We start from the raw sequence: 17632 nt of genomic DNA on the forward strand, positions 1-17632 counted from the left end.
GCATGAAGACTATTTTGTGTACGCATGTGAATTCCATGGTTACACTTGCAAATCTTGAATGGGGAGTGTTAGAGACTGGGTATATCTTGTGCGTGTTAAGCAAAGACCCACCCTTTTGCACAATTTCAATATATTATTAGAGGCCAGTTTTACTGTTCTCTTTGTTGACACATAGGTTTGGAAGCAAAGAGCTGTATCACATTCACTCAGCCCCACCCTCTGCCTTCAACTATTTATGCAGTCAACTGCCTTCAAATAATTGCAACACACACAAAACGCTGGAGGAACTCTGCAGGCCAGGGAGCATTTATGGAAAAGAGTACAGTCAACGTTTTGGGCTGAAACTGGGTGTTGCTTGGACTTCCAGCATCTGCAGATTTTCTCTCGCCTTCTAATAACTGACAACTGGCAGTTGTATTTAAGGCCTGTAACATTAGTGGACTAATTATTGAACTATTGCTCAATTACAGGCAATATTTTCCAATGAAACAAGGTGGAAGCCAAAGAGGAGTTTGTTGGTTGAATTGGACATCATGCTGCCAAAAGTAGCAGCAGAGTTATCGATTAGGCTGCATTATTACAGGGTGTTCCCAGCGTTCATTTGTAAGAAAGAGCAGTTCATTAAGATCTGCAAGTTGAAGATTTTCCAGTCTTTCCCAAGACCTCAATGCCTCGTATACTGTCTTCTTCCAAGAACCCTTTGTCAAATTTAACCTGGCTAAATGCATATATCATTTAGCCACTAAGCAGCAATTCATCTTTTTCCTAAAAGAGATGCTGAAAATCCACAAAAGCTGAAAAGTAATAGTTATGGAGAAGAGGGTGTGTGATTGTGTAACTACTGTCACAGTTCATCCCCTGTAGCTGCATAACAGAGGCACTCCGATCTACAGGCTATTCCCAGGGATACATACCTGGACAGACACCAACTCACTGAAAGAGAACCCATGGTCTGCCTGAAACTGGATCTTCCAGCACAGCAAACTGTCTGTAAGGGAATACAATAGACAGGCATAGAATAAGCAATGCACTGAAGCTCAGTGCAGCCAATGCTAAGTCCCTGTGGGGAAGGATCACAATATGGACTCCTTAAGCAACTGCACACAGAGTGGGTGGAGAGGACTCGCAACAATGAAAAGGGTGTATCACCCCAGGGGCCACATGAGTGGAATGGTGCAATGCTAGTTTTTACTTTTAAAAAAAGCTTACACTACTGAATCTAACATCCATGGATGGAAAAGTTTCTTACACTGTCTCTTTATTTGTATATATTTTCTATCATGAATAGAGTTTTTTTTTTAAAATTAACAATGTTCTACCGGACATTCAAGAAAAGGCTAATTAAATAGCACACTATGAAACGCCTCCAGTCTATAAGCAAGGGGTAAAATAAGGAAAATAAAAGTGGAATGAACATAAATGGCTGATTAATGGTCAGAATGATTACACTCAGCAAGTGCAGGTGTCCCCTGCTTTATGAAGGTTCGCCTTACACCACTTCACTTTACAAAAGACCTACATTAGTAACCTGTTTTCACATTACAAAGAGGATTTTCACTTTTACTAAAATTTTTCCCATATAAATTAATGGTTCTTCACTTTACGCCATTTCAGCTTAAGAAAGGTTTCATAGGAACGTTCTACTTTTGTAAAGGGGGGGGGGGGAAAATCACCTGTGCTCCTTTTTGTTGCAATCTCAAAGGAAATCTTAAGAGGTGCTGTAACCAAAGTTTCCAAATTTCATTCCACCTACCATTTCCATCAGTGTAAATATTTAAAATTTGTTTAGTTTGTAAATATGAATTAAGATAACTCACAGCTGTACCAATGATTCAAATTTGACATATTGACATATAGACTGGACTGCCAACACAGATGCCTTGTGCAGGAAGGCACAGAGTCGACTGTACTTCCTTAGAAGGTTGGCGTCATTCAATGTCTGTAGTGAGATGCTGAAGATGTTCTATAGGTCAGTTGTGGAGAGCGCCCTCTTCTTTGTGGTGGCGTGTTGGGGAGGAAGCATTAAGAAGAGGGACACCTCACGTCTTAATAAGCTGGTAAGGAAGGCGGGCTCTGTCGTGGGCAAAGTACTGGAGAGTTTAACATCGGTAGCTGAGCGAAGGGCGCTGAGTAGGCTACGGTCAATTATGGAAAACTCTGAACATCCTCTACATAGCACCATCCAGAGACAGAAGCAGTTTCAGCGACAGGTTACTATCGATGCAATGCTCCTCAGACAGGATGAAGAGGTCAATACTCCCCAATGCCATTAGGCTTTACAATTCAACCGCCAGGACTTAAGAACTTTTTAAAAGCTATTATTAATGCTTTTTGAGATAGTGATTTAGATGCATATCATATTTTTTACTGAGTTAAGTATTGTATGTAATTAGTTTTGCTACAACAAGTGTATGGGACATTGGAAAAAAAAAGTTGAATTTCCCCATGGGGATGAATAAAGTATCTATCTATCTATATTGATTTTATTTGCAAATGAGTTGCTGAAGAGAACAGTCCCTGCACAGATTGTTCAAATGCAGTTCTCCCTTATTCATGTTTTTCTTCATTTCTATTGCACCAAGACAACAAAACAATGCAAGTCTGTTTTAAAATGACAGATAAATGGCATCAAGCTACTGCAGAAAAGATGGGTATTTTCTGTAACTGTTCTATTTACCATTCATTCCTGCACAACTATCCAATTTTGGTCAATCAAGAATTAGAGTATGGATGATGAAAACCAACTGAAAGTAAGCCTACTCTGCAAAAGAAAACAGGAGAAAGGTCTCTCTCGTTTATTGTTGCATAGTTAACACACACTAAAAAAACAACTTGAAGGTGGTCCAGTCTGATATGTCAACTCTTTAATCCTTTTCCATAGAAGCTGACAGATCTGCTGAGTTCCTCCAGCATTTTGTGTGAGTTGCTTTGGCTTTCATACCTGCTTTTCATATCTAATACCTATCAACAATATTTTTAATTGAAATGATTTTCTTCAAATTATTGCCAGTGGGCTGCTTAAAAAACAAAATCTGAAGCAAAAACCCAAAGAGGAACATCTCATCTTTTCTCCACAATCAGTATTTAATACTTTCAGTATTGGTTAGCAACCCAAAGATGTAGTATTCTCTGAAACCAAGTCCAATCATATACCCGTTGAGAAAGAAGACAGCAATCTTGAAATAGCTCATGTTTTACCAAATTTCTTTCAGGGAACATTGAACCATGACATCCGGAATCTATAGGGAATTCTGGAGAAATTTTGGGAACAGTGAGAACGTGGAATTTTGCCCCAAAACTAAACTGGAGTAGATAAGTCCAGAGGAAATGGCTGAAAAGGATGAGAGTTTGAAAATGGGCAAAGAACTTTAGGTAATTCCATGGTTTCCAGAGAATTTTAAAAAATGGAGGCTACTCAAGTGTGAATTAGAATTGCAAAATTGTGAAAAGGACCAAAGACAAAAACTCCAGTCATCCCAACATTATAGAATGGACTGTTTCCAGATTTTGTCATTGAGGGAAAAGTTCAGATGAGAAATGGGAGAGGGGCAAGAAATATGCTTGAAAGAACCCAGCAGGTCAAATAGCATTAGTAGAGGCAAAGGGAAAGCTAAATTTTGGGCTAAGACCCAAGATCCATCAAGTAAAGAGAGGAGTTATTGATGGTGATTCACCGGCTATGAATGCAAACAAGAATGAAACAGGCAAGACCAGTCCCACCCATCATCTTGGCAAAAGGTAATAGGGGAAGATACTGCATTCAATCATTCCACAGCCTGCAAGCTGAACAAGGAGGGATAGATTACCTTTATCATGATCACAGAATGGCTTTGATCAACACCATTCATGTACTATGACAGGCTGCCACATGGTAATTAAGTAACTTAAACAGAATTAATGATAAAAATTTTAAAAAATAGACACTTAAGTCATTGAAGGTAGATGAAGGGTGGGCTAGGGTGCAAGCAATGACACCCAAAGTGGACCAAATGGCTCAGTTCTGAACTTTACATTGCATATTACTGCATTAAATGTGTATTGAAAATAATCATTTGTAAATGTAACTTACCAAGCGCCCCTTGGCAGATATCCGTACGTGATGCTCCTCCAATTATAAATTCAGGGTTTGCACACAGATCCTAAAAATAATAAAAAGGATAGGTAGAAAAGTGAAGAAAAGACCACATTTCTTCAGCAAAGCAAACTGACAGCACAAAATAGCAGATTATTGATTATACTGTACAGTCAGTGAAACTGCACAGCGAGACCTTTCAACACACCGCAATCACACTGATCTTGTTGCGTATTTACCCACAACAGATTCTTATCTATACAACCTTTGCCTATTCAAGTAACTGTATAAATGTCACCTATGCAACATGATTGTATCTGACTTCATCACCTCCTCTGACAGCAAGTTCCACATATCCACCGCTATATTTAAAAACAACTTTCCTTTCAAATTCCATTTAAAATTTCTTCCACACATTAAACTCAAGCCCTTTTTTTTCTGATATGCCTGCTGTGGGAAAAGGATTCTAGACCAACTCAACCTCTATGCCTCTTATCAATATTATAAACCTCTGTCAAGTTCTCATCAGACTCCTTCACAACATAACTAAAGAACACCAATCCTGGTGAACCTCTGCGCTCTCTCCAGCTAATCAATTCTGTTCCTGTAGTGTGGCAACCAGACCCGCACGGAATACTCCAAATACAACCAAGCTGGTGTTTGGTAATGTTACAGCATAGCATCCCAGCTCTCATTCTATGCCTCATCTATGATGGAGAAATGCTATATGGCTTCTACACCAGAGTTGACACTTTCAGGGAACTAACAACCCAAATAGAGGGACCTTGAAGTTCATTAGCAGTTCATTAGCATTTCGTAGCCGTACCTTACCATTTCCATCTCCTCTCATTTGATTACTTCACCTCACATTTGTCACAATTAAATTCTATTTACTAATCTTCCACACAGCTTTTCAGCTGATCCACATTCAACTATAGTCTTAAACAATTTTGCAATTCCACGTAATTAATATACAAAATTACAAAACAGGGATCCAACATTAATTCCTGCAGTGCACCAATGGCCTCTGACTTCCAATGAAAAACATCCTCCCACCACGCCAATTTTGGATTTAATCAGTCAGCTCAATATGGATCCCAGGTGCTTTAATCTTCTGGGGAGGACTTCATGTGCGACTTCACTGAAGTCTATGTAGATAACGTTACCATCTTGCCTTCAATCAATCTTCTTAGTTACCTCCTTAAAATTACTCAGATTAATGAGGTTGAATATTACCTACACAGAGCCATGCTGATAATCCATGCTTGGTCCTTGCATACGCACATGTATAAAATTTTACCAATTAGAATTTTTCCAAAAATTTCAGTACTTCAGAATAATTGAGCACTGCTATCTAACATACAACACGTAAGCGTCCCAACAGGTTCTTTGACTAGTTCCCTTACTAAATCTAGACATATAACAGTCCTACGTCTCATTCATTTCAATCAGCTTAATGAATAGGCAAGACCATTTTTGTTTAAAATACTTAGTTTAGCTTTGATGTAAATCTTTTAGAATATTGTCAATTATAATCACTTTTTAAATGTTTCAGAACACTGGGAATGTCTAATAGTTGTAAAAAGTTTCAGTGGCTTTAATAAGGAGATGAGGCAAATTTCTCAGTCAAAATCCCTCAGACGTTCCAGAAACTGGTCCTCAGACGAGCACTTCAGATGTTTGAGCATGGCAGGTCAGCCTAATAAAATTACATCACATCCACAAAAAAATCCTATCATTTGCCCAATGTGCAACTTATTTCACCCATGCACAGGGGTAAATACACAATTAATGCTCAGAGTGGATATAACCAGCAGTACGTCAACCTGTGCAATTTCAGATCTTAGTTAACATATTTGATATAAAAACTCCTGATCTTTTTGAAAAATATGAAGTTTTTTTTCTGACTATGAATCAGGGATATTTCAATTTTTTTTTAGAAAGACTGTAGCTTCCAATTTAAACAAAAATAAACTTGAAAAACAGGCATAATGTTGCAAATTGTTAAGAGAGCATTATCCAACCAATTCACACTTCTTAATGTATTTACATCACCAGTCTTCATTTAAAAAGCAGTCAGCACTATTTACAAAGGTGAAACTGCAGATTGAAATACACCTGCTGCACCTGTCCAAGAACAAAAAGGCTACAAGACTACCAGCTTTTAAAAAATATATATATTTTAGATGCCTTGTCTAATATTTCCACCATCATGACTCAGCAATAGTTGGGTGTAGAAAGGGAGGACGATAACAGGGCCCTGTGGAGGATTTTATCCAATGGTGCAAGCAGAATCGTCTGCAGCTGAACATCAGTAAGACAAAGGAAATGGTGACGGACTTTAGGAAGACTAAGCCTGCAATGATCCCTATTAGCATTGATGTGGATGTGGTGAGGACTTTAAAATTGCTGGGGTGCACCTGGATGACAGACTCGAGTGGAGCACCAACACAGAATCTGTGTACAAGAAGGGCGAGAGTCGCCTTTAAACTTCCTGAGGTGACTGAGGTCCTTTGCAGTATGCAGGCCTCTCCTTCACATGTTCTACCAATCTATTGTCGCGAGTACAATCTTCTATATGGTGGTGTGCTGGGGCAATGGCAGCAACATGCTCAATAAACTGATTAGGAAGGCTGGCTCTGTTATAGGAGTCAATCTGGACACACTGGAGGCTGTGGTAGAACAAAGGACCCTACGGAAAATCCTGGCGATTCTTGACAATGTTTCCCACCCACTGTAGGCGACCTTGACTGAACAGAGGAGCACTTTCAGTAATAGACCAAGACAACTACGCTGCTCCAAAGAGGTAATTCTTTCCCCTTGGCCTTTAGGTTCTATAATGAGTTAAGCTGCAGCTGGCCAAGTGATGACCCTCTCCAGTTAAACCGTTTAAAGTAACTTATTTTTTGTTCTTTCTTACTGCTCTTCCAATATTTACATATCTATGCACGTGTAATACTACTGCGACACTGCAATTTCCTTTGGGATCAATGAAGTATCTATCTCTTGGTGCAGTGGCAGTTCTAGTGCCTGTGTTCTATCAGTTACTTCAACTGTCTTCACTCTCCTTTTTTAGGAGTTTAAGGAGATTTGGTATGTGACCAAAGACTCTTTCACATTACTACAGAAGTATGGTGGAGAGCTTTCTGACAGGTTGCATCACAGCCCGGTGCAGAGCCCGGATGCACAGAATGACAAGAGGTTGCAGAGAGCTGTCACATCAGCCAGATCCATCTTGGCCACAATACTCCCCACCACTCAGCACATCCTGGAGAGACAGCAACGTCACTGAGAACCTTCATCATTCAGTGTATTGTCTCCTTTCTTATCAGGGACAGGGTGGTACACAAGCCTGAGGACCCACACTCAAATGATTCAGAACTGTTTCTTACCCTACACCATCAGTTTTCTGAACAATCCAAGAATACTACCTCTATATTCATTTTTTGGTACTATTTTTGGTAATTGTATGTTTTTGTGCTGTAAATTTCTCCACACATAAATCAATGATAAGTCTGATTCTGCTCAGAGTGGAGTTTACATGCTCTTATTACCAAGTGAGCCGCTGTGCCCCACTCTCCATTTCGCAAATTCGAGCAGGTTGGTTAACTATAGTGTGCAGGAAGTGATGATATATTTGGGGAGAATAAAGTGCCATTAATTAAATAGGTACTTGGTGGTCAGGGCTGACCCGATGGGTCGAAGAGCTTGTTTCCGTGCGACTTGACGGAATTGTCTAATATTAGACCAAGGCCGAGCTCCCCGCAACAGAAAAGTCTGTTGGCGAGAGGAGAAGGTTACTACAAACTTGGGGCGTCACTCAAAAATTCTCCGCGCGTTATTTACAAGGAATAAGAACCGAATGTATACATTAAAATGATCTTTTATCGCGCTTTTAAGATCTCTAATGCGAAACAAAATTGGTTCACCATATGACATCAATGAGACACTGGAGTGCAGTGGGGAGTGTACGGGCACAGAAAACTTGACACAAAGTGAAATTCTAATTACTGCAGTTTACCGATAAACTACGTGTTGTTTCATTGCATAATATACTATTGCACTTTAGATCACCCTTTCCATGAAGTAGTTATCATCCCTCATTAAAGCATTTACAGCAGGGAACGGTTCCGCTCTTGCTGGATGTGGAGATATCGAGATTACTGTAAGGATAAGAACTGAGTTTCCAGGAACACAGTCCCGCGGAGGAGTCAACTGTACGTAAATGTACGTTCAGTTGTTTATTTTATAACTGTGTTCAGATTAGTTTATTACGTACACCGAAGTACAATTAAAATCGTTGTTTCCGTGGATTCACAAGGTATACTCTGACATATGCTTTAGGGCTTTACATTAAAATCTTTTACACTGGCATTTGTAAGGGATCGAGTTTTTTCTAAACAAACAGAAATCGAAATGTTTACAGGTATAGCAATCGCGCAATACTTGGCGCAATAGGGACTTTGCCTACCCGTGGGTGCGCCAGTTACGCATAATTTTCTACATAATAAGACAAACAAGTTGAAGTTAGTAACCCTCTTGTATTACAGTTCAAACAGCAAAAGATATAACTTATACAAATTAAGACATTTGATAGCAATAATGTATTTTAAAGGAAAATTCATACTCCCGGGCGTTTCCACTCCACGTCTCTAACTTTGTATGAACCAGGTCCGAGTTCATTGTAGCCCAGGGATGAAGGACACGCGGGGAAAGACTCATCACAGAACAGGCTTCCCGTTTCCAAGCACTGCTGTCGGAGCGCTTCATAATCCTGTTTGAGAAATTTCACAGGTTGCTCCCAGGAGCCGATTCCGGCCGCACGCTCCCTGCACTTCTTGATACGAGACGCCATTCCTGACATTATGAGAACCAATCCACGCGGGGCACACTACTCAATCAGAAAACGCGTACAAATCTGCCTTCACTGGAAGTGCCTCGCAGCTTTTAAAGAGACAGCTGATGCACGATTTGGCTGTATCTGCGGCTGTAGCTGCATAAAAGAGGTACCCACCCATCTCCTGATTTTCATAAACCAACCTACCGCCCATTGCCAAATACAATCTCAACCCAGTCAGAATGTGGAAAGAGAGATGGAATTAAAGCTTGGTCAGCAGGAAGAGTTCAATTGACAGGATGAATCTTATTTCCATTCATTTCACGCACCGCATTGTCTTTCAAAAGAGACTAAAGTCTAATATCAGAGAATAAAACAATTGGGGAAATCACAACAAGAGCAATTTTCAGGGTCTATTGGTCAGTTTAATCGAATTAGATAAACCCCCCTTGGGGCAAGGATGTCATCATGACCACTGGAGACTCAAGAGGCTGCAGATGTTGGAATCCGGAGCAACAGTCTGTCAGAGGAACTCAGTGGGTTGACTGTGATCAAAACCATTCGAGAGACAGATGGTGATATAGAAGTCTTAATTCATCACAACAAGCAGGCATAATTGTGGAGAAAAGAGTAGCCAACGTTTCCGGCCGAGACCCTTCATCAGGAAAGGTCTCGGCCTGAAACATTGGCTACTCTTTTCTCACGGATGCTGCCTGGCCTGCTGAGTTCTTCCAGCGTTGTGTACGTATTCTTTGACCCACAGCATCTGCAGTTGTATTTTTGTGTGATAATTGTGGAGACACTTTTAGTGGAGACTCACAAATCCAAAGATACATCACAGTAGGAAAATCAACAATGACATCATATACCTCAATCCTTTAGATTGACGTATGGTTCCTTTGAGATACATACCAGAAGCACATTGTAATTGATTAGACCCTTCTGAAGGTCATTTGGGAGAAACTAATTAGAACAAATATTCTAAAAGCTTTTGACAACAGAGATCCAGGCACCCAAATACAATGTTGCCAGGCTGTCTCTGAGTACTCTAATATGGTAAATACACAAAAACTATTGATGGCCTGTAACTGTGACCATTTTTGATATGCTGAGTGAGAACATCAGTCTGGTCTGCCAGCTTGAACTCGGTCACAATGGTGCAAATCACTTTGCCCAAATTGTCTGGTTTGATGTAGGACAATTAACACAACCCCATTGTCTTAATGTTTGGCTGTTGCATATGCAAGCTCTTAGCCTGTGGGCCAGTTTAGCTTCAATTTGCTGATTGCAATTTCTAATAAGAACTGGAGGCTAATGACAAACAACCTGAATTTACTTACATTTACATTAAGAACTGAAGACTGGTTCTTGTTTGAATTAATATCTGCTTCATCCACATAACTCGAATAGCTGCAAGGGCCTTGCCACAGTGCCACACCCTCCTGGACCATCCTTTCAATTGCTGATCCAACCACTGGAAAGGGCCAGCTTATTTGAGCTCATTCCCCATTCAGCTGGGGCGACACTGTGTGTAATTTCTTCTCTTTTTTTCTCAGCCTGCTTTGCCATCAAGGTTGAGGAACTTGATGTCCCTGTCTTAACTTGGATCATTCCCATCTATTTTCCCCGATATCTTTCTATTTTGATCTAATCATCTACCTCCAAGACCAGCCTTCAGCATAATTACTGTTACACTTTGAACTTTATTCACGGTTTTTTTCTCTTCTCTGTCTCTCTCCGTCTCCTGCATTCGTTTTCATCTGTGGGTCTACTTCCATCAGGTGTGGTCAGATGTGATGCAGCCCTGTAATGACACTTTTAAAGGGCGGAGTTGATCCCCTGTTCTGTCTGTGAAGTTGACAAAAAGGTGATTCATACAGTTTAACCTGAGGCCAGTATTTCCGCTGACTGCCTCGCCAGGTGTGTACACAAACACAGGAGTTACTTGTCAGAGGTACCACCTATAGTCCTACCCATTTAGAAGTTGTCAGAAACGAGCCACGCTCCCGAATAATGGCTTCAAGACAAATTCAAGGAAACAAAGTTTATTAACAGTTCTGCAGAGCTGGGCCCCCTCAGAGAAGGGAACCCTGAACCTTACAGGGCAGCAGGTTTTATCCTTCTTCCTTACCCCTCCCCTCCCTGACTCGGGAGGTACACAGTGTTTTCCCATTCCATATTTGGAGTTGTTTTTTTACACGTTTCTGTAAAACAATAGTCCATATCTCAGGACTTCAATGATTCCACAAACAGTTAATTTTGTCAAGGCTTCTGCATTCATAATTAGATCACACTTGTTTACAGACTTTAACCCAGACATAATTAAATCACAGTTGTCCCTAGACATAATTAAATCACATTTGTCCTTTGACTTTAACCCGGACCTGTCAGAAACGCACATCTTAATTTTGAATCTTACAATACCACCCTTTTTCTTTTCAAGATGTGTGTTTCAGCTAGCATTTCTCTCACTCCCAGGGGGCCCACCACCCTTTTTCTTTAATAGCATAAGTTTTAGCTCATTTGTCCCATGATGGGGTATCGCTACTGCCTGGAGCTGGAATATACTGCGCCTGATCAGAGTTTGTATACAAGGAATCAAACACGGCAAAAGTAAGAGAATCATTAGACCCCTGCCTGCTACTAGGAGAGCGGTGCGCCACCAACTACCTCCCAGTAGCCTGTCTAGCCAACTCATGTTCCCCAGGGATCTCCAGGTTTGTACTGGCATGTGGGCCAGTTTCCGAATTTTGTCGGATATTTTTAACACGGCCTTTCCACTGTCGTCTATCTTAAGGCAACAGTTTGTAAGATTGAACTTCCCACATACCCCGCCTTCAGAGGCCAATAGGTAATCCACAGCCAGCCTGTTCTGGTATATTGCTGTTCGCATCTGACTCTGCTGTTTTGCCAACAGCTCCAATGCCAGTGCCGTTTGATTGGTTATCACTTCCACCACCGCCTGCAGTCTAATAATTCGGTTTAACATGTAGACAGGAGTGTGATACCCTCACGACCCATCCTGGGCCCAGGTCGCTGGCCCATAGTATTCAATGATGCGAGCCGGTGGCCACTCATCACCCCACTCGCCCACCTTTATCTCCCGTGTTTCTCTCCTTAATGAATCAAACAGCTTAATTCTCAGCTTCCGGTCACCCTCCTAATGCAGGAGGAAGAACTCCGGTCTTTCCTGGGACAGCTGAGACTTCTCATGGTCCCCCCCTGTCCCATGTATCCTTTATTATAGACTTGGTAATAAGGTTTACTATTCTCCCAACATGTTTCTCTCTTGCTTAGATCATAGCATCGATCATTCACATGCGAGTGGGACACAAATGATCCTGGGAACACCCTCTGCCCCACTCGTACCACGGTTCTGCACTTGTCACATTTCCCTTCAATTTCCCCGCCATATAGAATCAAATATATTACAGTCAATAATGTTACAGTCCACAAAGAGTTCATTTTTGCTGCCTTTTTAGCCTCACCACCATCGGTTCTTCACCGGGAACACAGGTCCACTCAGTGCGGCTTTCGGGCTTCACTGGTCCTTTTACCCTGGATGCGTGTGTCCACCCTTTTTCTTTTGTCCGTACAGTCGCCTCTGTTGTTAGCAGGACCTGGAAAGGGCCTTCCCACTGTGGCTGTAACTTCTCCGGCTTCCAGGTCCTTACCAGAACCCAATCTCCAGGCACGATCTGATGTAAAGCAAAATCGAGCAGCGGAGTCTGGGCCAAGAGACCCTTTTTCCGCAGTTCTGCAAAGGAACGGGACAGTGCCAGTAAATAGTCCCTTACAAAGATATCACCCCCTTGTAGCGTGGGGTACCCTTCCACCTTATTCCAATACGGGAGTCCGAACAACATCTCATATGGGGATATTCCTATGTCCTTGCGGGGCGCTGTTCGTATTCTTAAAAGGGCAATAGGGAGACACTTAGTCCATGGTAGTTTGGTTTCTAACATCAACTTGGTCAGTTGTGCCTTTAGGGTGCTGTTCATTCGTTCTACTCTTCCCGAACTCTGGGGATGCCACGGGGTATGGTACTTCCATTCGATATCAAGTGCATCGCAAATTAACTGGTGCGTATCTCCTTCTTGGTACGTGGTAGTGACATTCCCGTTATTCCAGCTATCCTTTCTGGGGTAATGCATCGCTGTCCTTTACTGACCCGGTGTCCCAGATACCTTACTTCCTTTTCTACAAATTGTAACTTTTTCTTTGAGACCCGTAGCCCCTGCTTCCCCAGGAAGTTCAGTAGTCTGATGGTGTCTTCCTGCACTCCTTCCTGTGTTGGCCCGGATAGTAATAGATCGTCCACATACTGTAGCAGTTGGCTCTCTGGAGCACATTGGAATTCTACTAGTACTTGCTCCAAGACCTGCCCAAATAGGTTAGGTGATTCGGTGAACCCCTGTGGCAGGACCGTCCACCGGAGTTGTCTTTTCCGCCCCGTCGTAGGATTTTCCCATTCGAACGCAAACATGTCACGACTGCTCTCTTCTAGCGGGCAACTCCAGAAGGCATCTTTTAGATCTATTACACTGAACCATTCATGGTCAGGGGAGATCTTACTCATCAGTGTGTAAGGGTTGGGCACTACCGGGTATCGGGTTTGGACTACTGCATTTAGGCCCCACAGGTCTTGTACCATCCGATAAGTCCCATCTGGCTTTCGCACCGGGAGTATTGGGGTATTATACGGTGACATACATTCCTCCAGTAGTCCGTCAGCAATCAGTCCTTCAATCACCGGCTGCAGCCCTTTTCTTCCTTCCATTGAAATAGGGTACTGTTTTCTCCGTACTGGCGAACTGTTAGGTAATAGTGAGATTTGCAAGGGGGGACGTTCAAGCCCCCCCCCCCCCCCCCCCGGTTCCCTTCCTGGTACCATACCTCCGGGCTTATTTTCCTATCGTCTTCTTCCCTGAGGGCAAACAGCTGTACCATTATCTTCCCGTTCCTGGGCACAGTCCCGATGCCTAGCCTGACTTGCAGATCCCACCCGAGCAGGTTGAATCTCGCAGAGGGTAACAAAAGTAGGTCCTGTCCCGTTACCCTATCCTCATGTTCAATTTTCACGTTTTCTATAACAGGTACTTGTATTATTTTGCCTCCAATACCGGATACTCCCATTACCTTTGTTCCGGTTCGGGCGCCGGGAGGTATCTGGATTACGCTAGATCTTTCGGCACCCGAATCTACCATAAAGGTTGTATCTGACCCTTGGGGACCTACTTTTAAATTTACCAGGGGTTCCTGCCAATAATTCATCCCCAAGGGGTGGAACCCCCGACCTCCCTAGTCTTCATCTTCCATCATAGCGTACGAGCGCACTTCCCGTCGGTATCTGGGGCACTCGCGCCTGAAGTGTCCCTCTTCGTTGCAGTGAAAACATCTTAAAGCCTTCCTTAGCCCTCCTCCTTGCTCCTGGCTACTACCTCGATCCAACCATGGTCCCTGTCTCTCTCTCTACTATCTGCGGTTACTTGTCGCACTGTCTGGACCATTATCCTTGCCGTCTTCTTTTGTTTCTCTTCATCCCTTCTTACAAACACTTTCTGTGCCTCCCTAAGTAGTTCACTTAAGGTTTTAGTATTCCAATCTTCTAGTTTTTCCAGTTTTTTTTTCTGGCCATGCTTTCAATACAAATTCAACACGAATCAGCTGTTGGCCAACCTCCGCCTCAGGGTCTTCGATTTGCGGAGCGGTAGGGGGCACATATGGGGCGGCAGGTGGTCGAGCACCTCCCATGTATTCTTTTTCTGTCCCCCTTCATTTATCGTTTTCAATTTATAACTATTTGTCGTTGGTAACCAGCATAGGGCATAATCACTTTCTTCGGGTTTAACGTTAGGTTTTGAATTCACGTACAGATTAAGGGCTTGTTGTACCCAATCCTCGCTAGACCCGAACTTAGGCCATCACACAGCTGACCCTTGGATCGGCTGGCGGGACCAGAATTCACAGTACTGTATCATTTTTTCTTTGACTTCCCTTTTCGCCTCCCATAATCCCAATTTTCTAACATACGTCCCAACGGACTATCAGGGGGTACCCCGGGGTATTTTTCATCATTGGCGCCTGGATTTCCTTTACCCTTTTCTCTCTTAGACCCCTTATTCCCCATCTCGAGGACTTGCTCAGTTCCAATCCACCCGCAGGCACCCCGTAATTCCACAATTCTCGTGTACTACGTCTCTACAGGAAGAATCACCTGCAGGAACCCCGCAGTCACCGGCGGCCCATTCCATGCACTCACCACTCTCTGCATAAAAAAAACTTACCCCTGACATCTCCTCTATACCTACTCCCAAGCACCTTAAAACTGTGTCCTCTCATGTTAGCCCTTTCAGCCCTGGGAAAAAGCCTCTGACTATCCACATGATCAATGCCTCGCATCATCTTACACCTCTATCAGGTCACCTCTTATCCTCTGTCGCTCCAAGGAAAAAAGGCTGTTCATTCAACCTATTCTCACAAAGCATGCTCTCCAATCCAGGCAACATCCTTGTAAATCTCCTCTGCACCCTTTCTATCTTTTCCACATCCTTCCTGTACTGAGGCAACCAGAACTGAGCACAGTACTCCAAGTGGGGTCTTGACCAGGGTCCTATATAGCTGCAACATTACCTCTTGGCTCCTAAATCCCACTGTTGATGAAGGCCAATACACTGTACGCCTTCTTAACCACAGAGTCAATCTGCAAAGCTGCTCTGAGTGTCCTGTGGACTCCGACCCCAAGGTCCCTCTGATCCTCCACACTGCCAAGGGTCTTACCATTAATACTATATTCTGTCATCATATTTGACCTACCAAAATGAAGCACCTCACACTTATCTGGGTTGAACTCCATCTGCCACTTCTCAGCCCAGATTTGCATTCAATCAATGTCCCACTGTAATCTCTGACAGCCCTCCACATATTGGAGTATAAATTTTGCGTGTAACCAAAACTTGCTATTTGTTATGCATGATTAAGTCACGAAATCTTAAGAATGTAGAAGACAATGGTGTGTTAATGAGAGGTAACTAAGAGATGTAGATTAGAACATGATTAAGTCAATGGGTAGAAACAATAGTGGCAGGATATACGTGTGACGCAACTATAGACTATAGATATGCTAATGCAACTGGACCAGGAGATTGCTATAAAGAATGCTGTGTTCAAAAGATCGGTGGGCAATCAGTGACTAGCTCAATGACTGTCTCAGCTTTAAATTAAATTAAATTAAAGTTTAATACTTCTTGAAGCATCTTCTGCGTCTCCTGGTCATTTGTGGGGCACGAGAAACCACGACAAAATTGGCGACCGCGGCAGGACCGGAAAGAGACCCGCGGAAAGGAAACGGCAGATTGGGGACGCTTCCCAGTCCTCTAGGGACCCCCACAAGGCTAACAGAATTAAGGGTGCACCCAAACAAAAGGTAAGCACTTTTTGCGAGAATTTGGACTAAAAATTCTGTTGGCTTTGGGGAGGTCTTGGAGTCTCAGAAGTGTGGAACCACTGCCGAAGTGTCTCTCCGGTCCAAAGAATCTGGCAGAATTGGGGGTTAACAGGAGGCTCAGAGGATTGATCAAGAGCACTGCAGTGAGGGCAAGTACAAATAAGTTAATAAGAAGTTAAGTTAAGAAAAATTCCACGTGGTGTTGGTAAGTCCCTGTGGATACCACTTTGTATGAAACGAAGGTCTGAACGGGCAGGGAAAGGAAAATAGAGAAAATCCTCGTGGATACCGCCTTAAGAGATAAGGGTCTGAACAGACGAGGTGCAAAGAGCAAGTTCTGTGGGTACCGCTCTGAATAGAGGTCTGTAGGGGCAGAACAGAATAGGAAACAAGGACAGTCCAATATATAGTTTAAAGCGCTGGTAGATAGACGATAGACTAGGCATAGAATTAGAGTAAATAATATTATCCAGTAAACGAACTATGAATCTCTGAAATACCTTAAAAGAGAGAACAACGTGACAGGTAAAGGAACGGCAGCAGAGATTCTGAGCAAAGAAATCCCGATAAATAAATATGAGATCACAAAAACTTCAGAAAAATGGGAAAAAAGAACCAAAAACCTGGTCACAAAGTGGCCAAGAGAAGGAACGTTTGATGTAAGTTTGTGCGAAGAAATGGAGGGACTAATTAAAAATTACAAACCAAAAGATAAATCTAAGAAAAGAGGGCAAAAAAGAGAACGAGAAATGGAAGTGCTAAAACTCTTCAGAACAGAGGGAGAAAGGCTGAGGAGGACAGGTAGAATATCGATTACAAGCGAGGAAGACACTAAGGTGCTGGAGAAACTGCCTGTTAGAGAGAGAGGAAGGTACAGTGAGAAGCTGGCTTCAGCTCCATACCCGGATGTGAAAGAAGCAGAAAGACCCCCTCCCTATAATGAGGAAGGAACCCCTAAGCAGTGCCCCCTGCTGATGGGAACAGTAAACATGCAGGGAGAAGTACAAGTTTGGGATAATGAGGAGGAGAAAAAACAATACGAGAGGGAAAAAGCGGCGATATGGAAGGAGATACAGGCAGAAAGGATAAAGATGGAACAGGTACAGAGAGAAATGGAAGAAGGGATTGAACGGATGAAATACTTGAGAGAGGAAAAGGAGTATGAGGAGTATCGGTTATACTATAGAAATAAACAGACTAGAGAAGAAAGTGGCTCATCAGGGCAGGAAGAGATGAGGCATTCAAGAAGAAGTGGAAAAAAGATAGGAGATGAGAG

At 42.6% G+C, this 17632-nt stretch overlaps 1 protein-coding gene across 1 annotated transcript in view; it reads right to left on the reverse strand.

Moving 5' to 3' along the window:
- The window catches only part of LOC140730337 (calpain-2 catalytic subunit-like), a 99883-nt gene extending 90827 nt beyond the window's left edge, over positions 1-9056 (reverse strand). The window contains exons 1-2 of the mRNA XM_073050616.1: positions 8700-9056; positions 4070-4139 (exon numbers count right to left, since the gene is read on the reverse strand). Coding sequence (XP_072906717.1) covers positions 4070-4139; positions 8700-8936 — 307 coding nt within the window. The 5' untranslated portion in view covers positions 8937-9056. The remainder of the gene's footprint in view (positions 1-4069; positions 4140-8699) is intronic.
- Between the last annotated feature and the right edge of the window lie 8576 nt (positions 9057-17632).

Source organism: Hemitrygon akajei, chromosome 7 (assembly GCF_048418815.1).
Source record: "Hemitrygon akajei chromosome 7, sHemAka1.3, whole genome shotgun sequence".
Lineage (NCBI taxonomy): Eukaryota > Metazoa > Chordata > Chondrichthyes > Myliobatiformes > Dasyatidae > Hemitrygon > Hemitrygon akajei.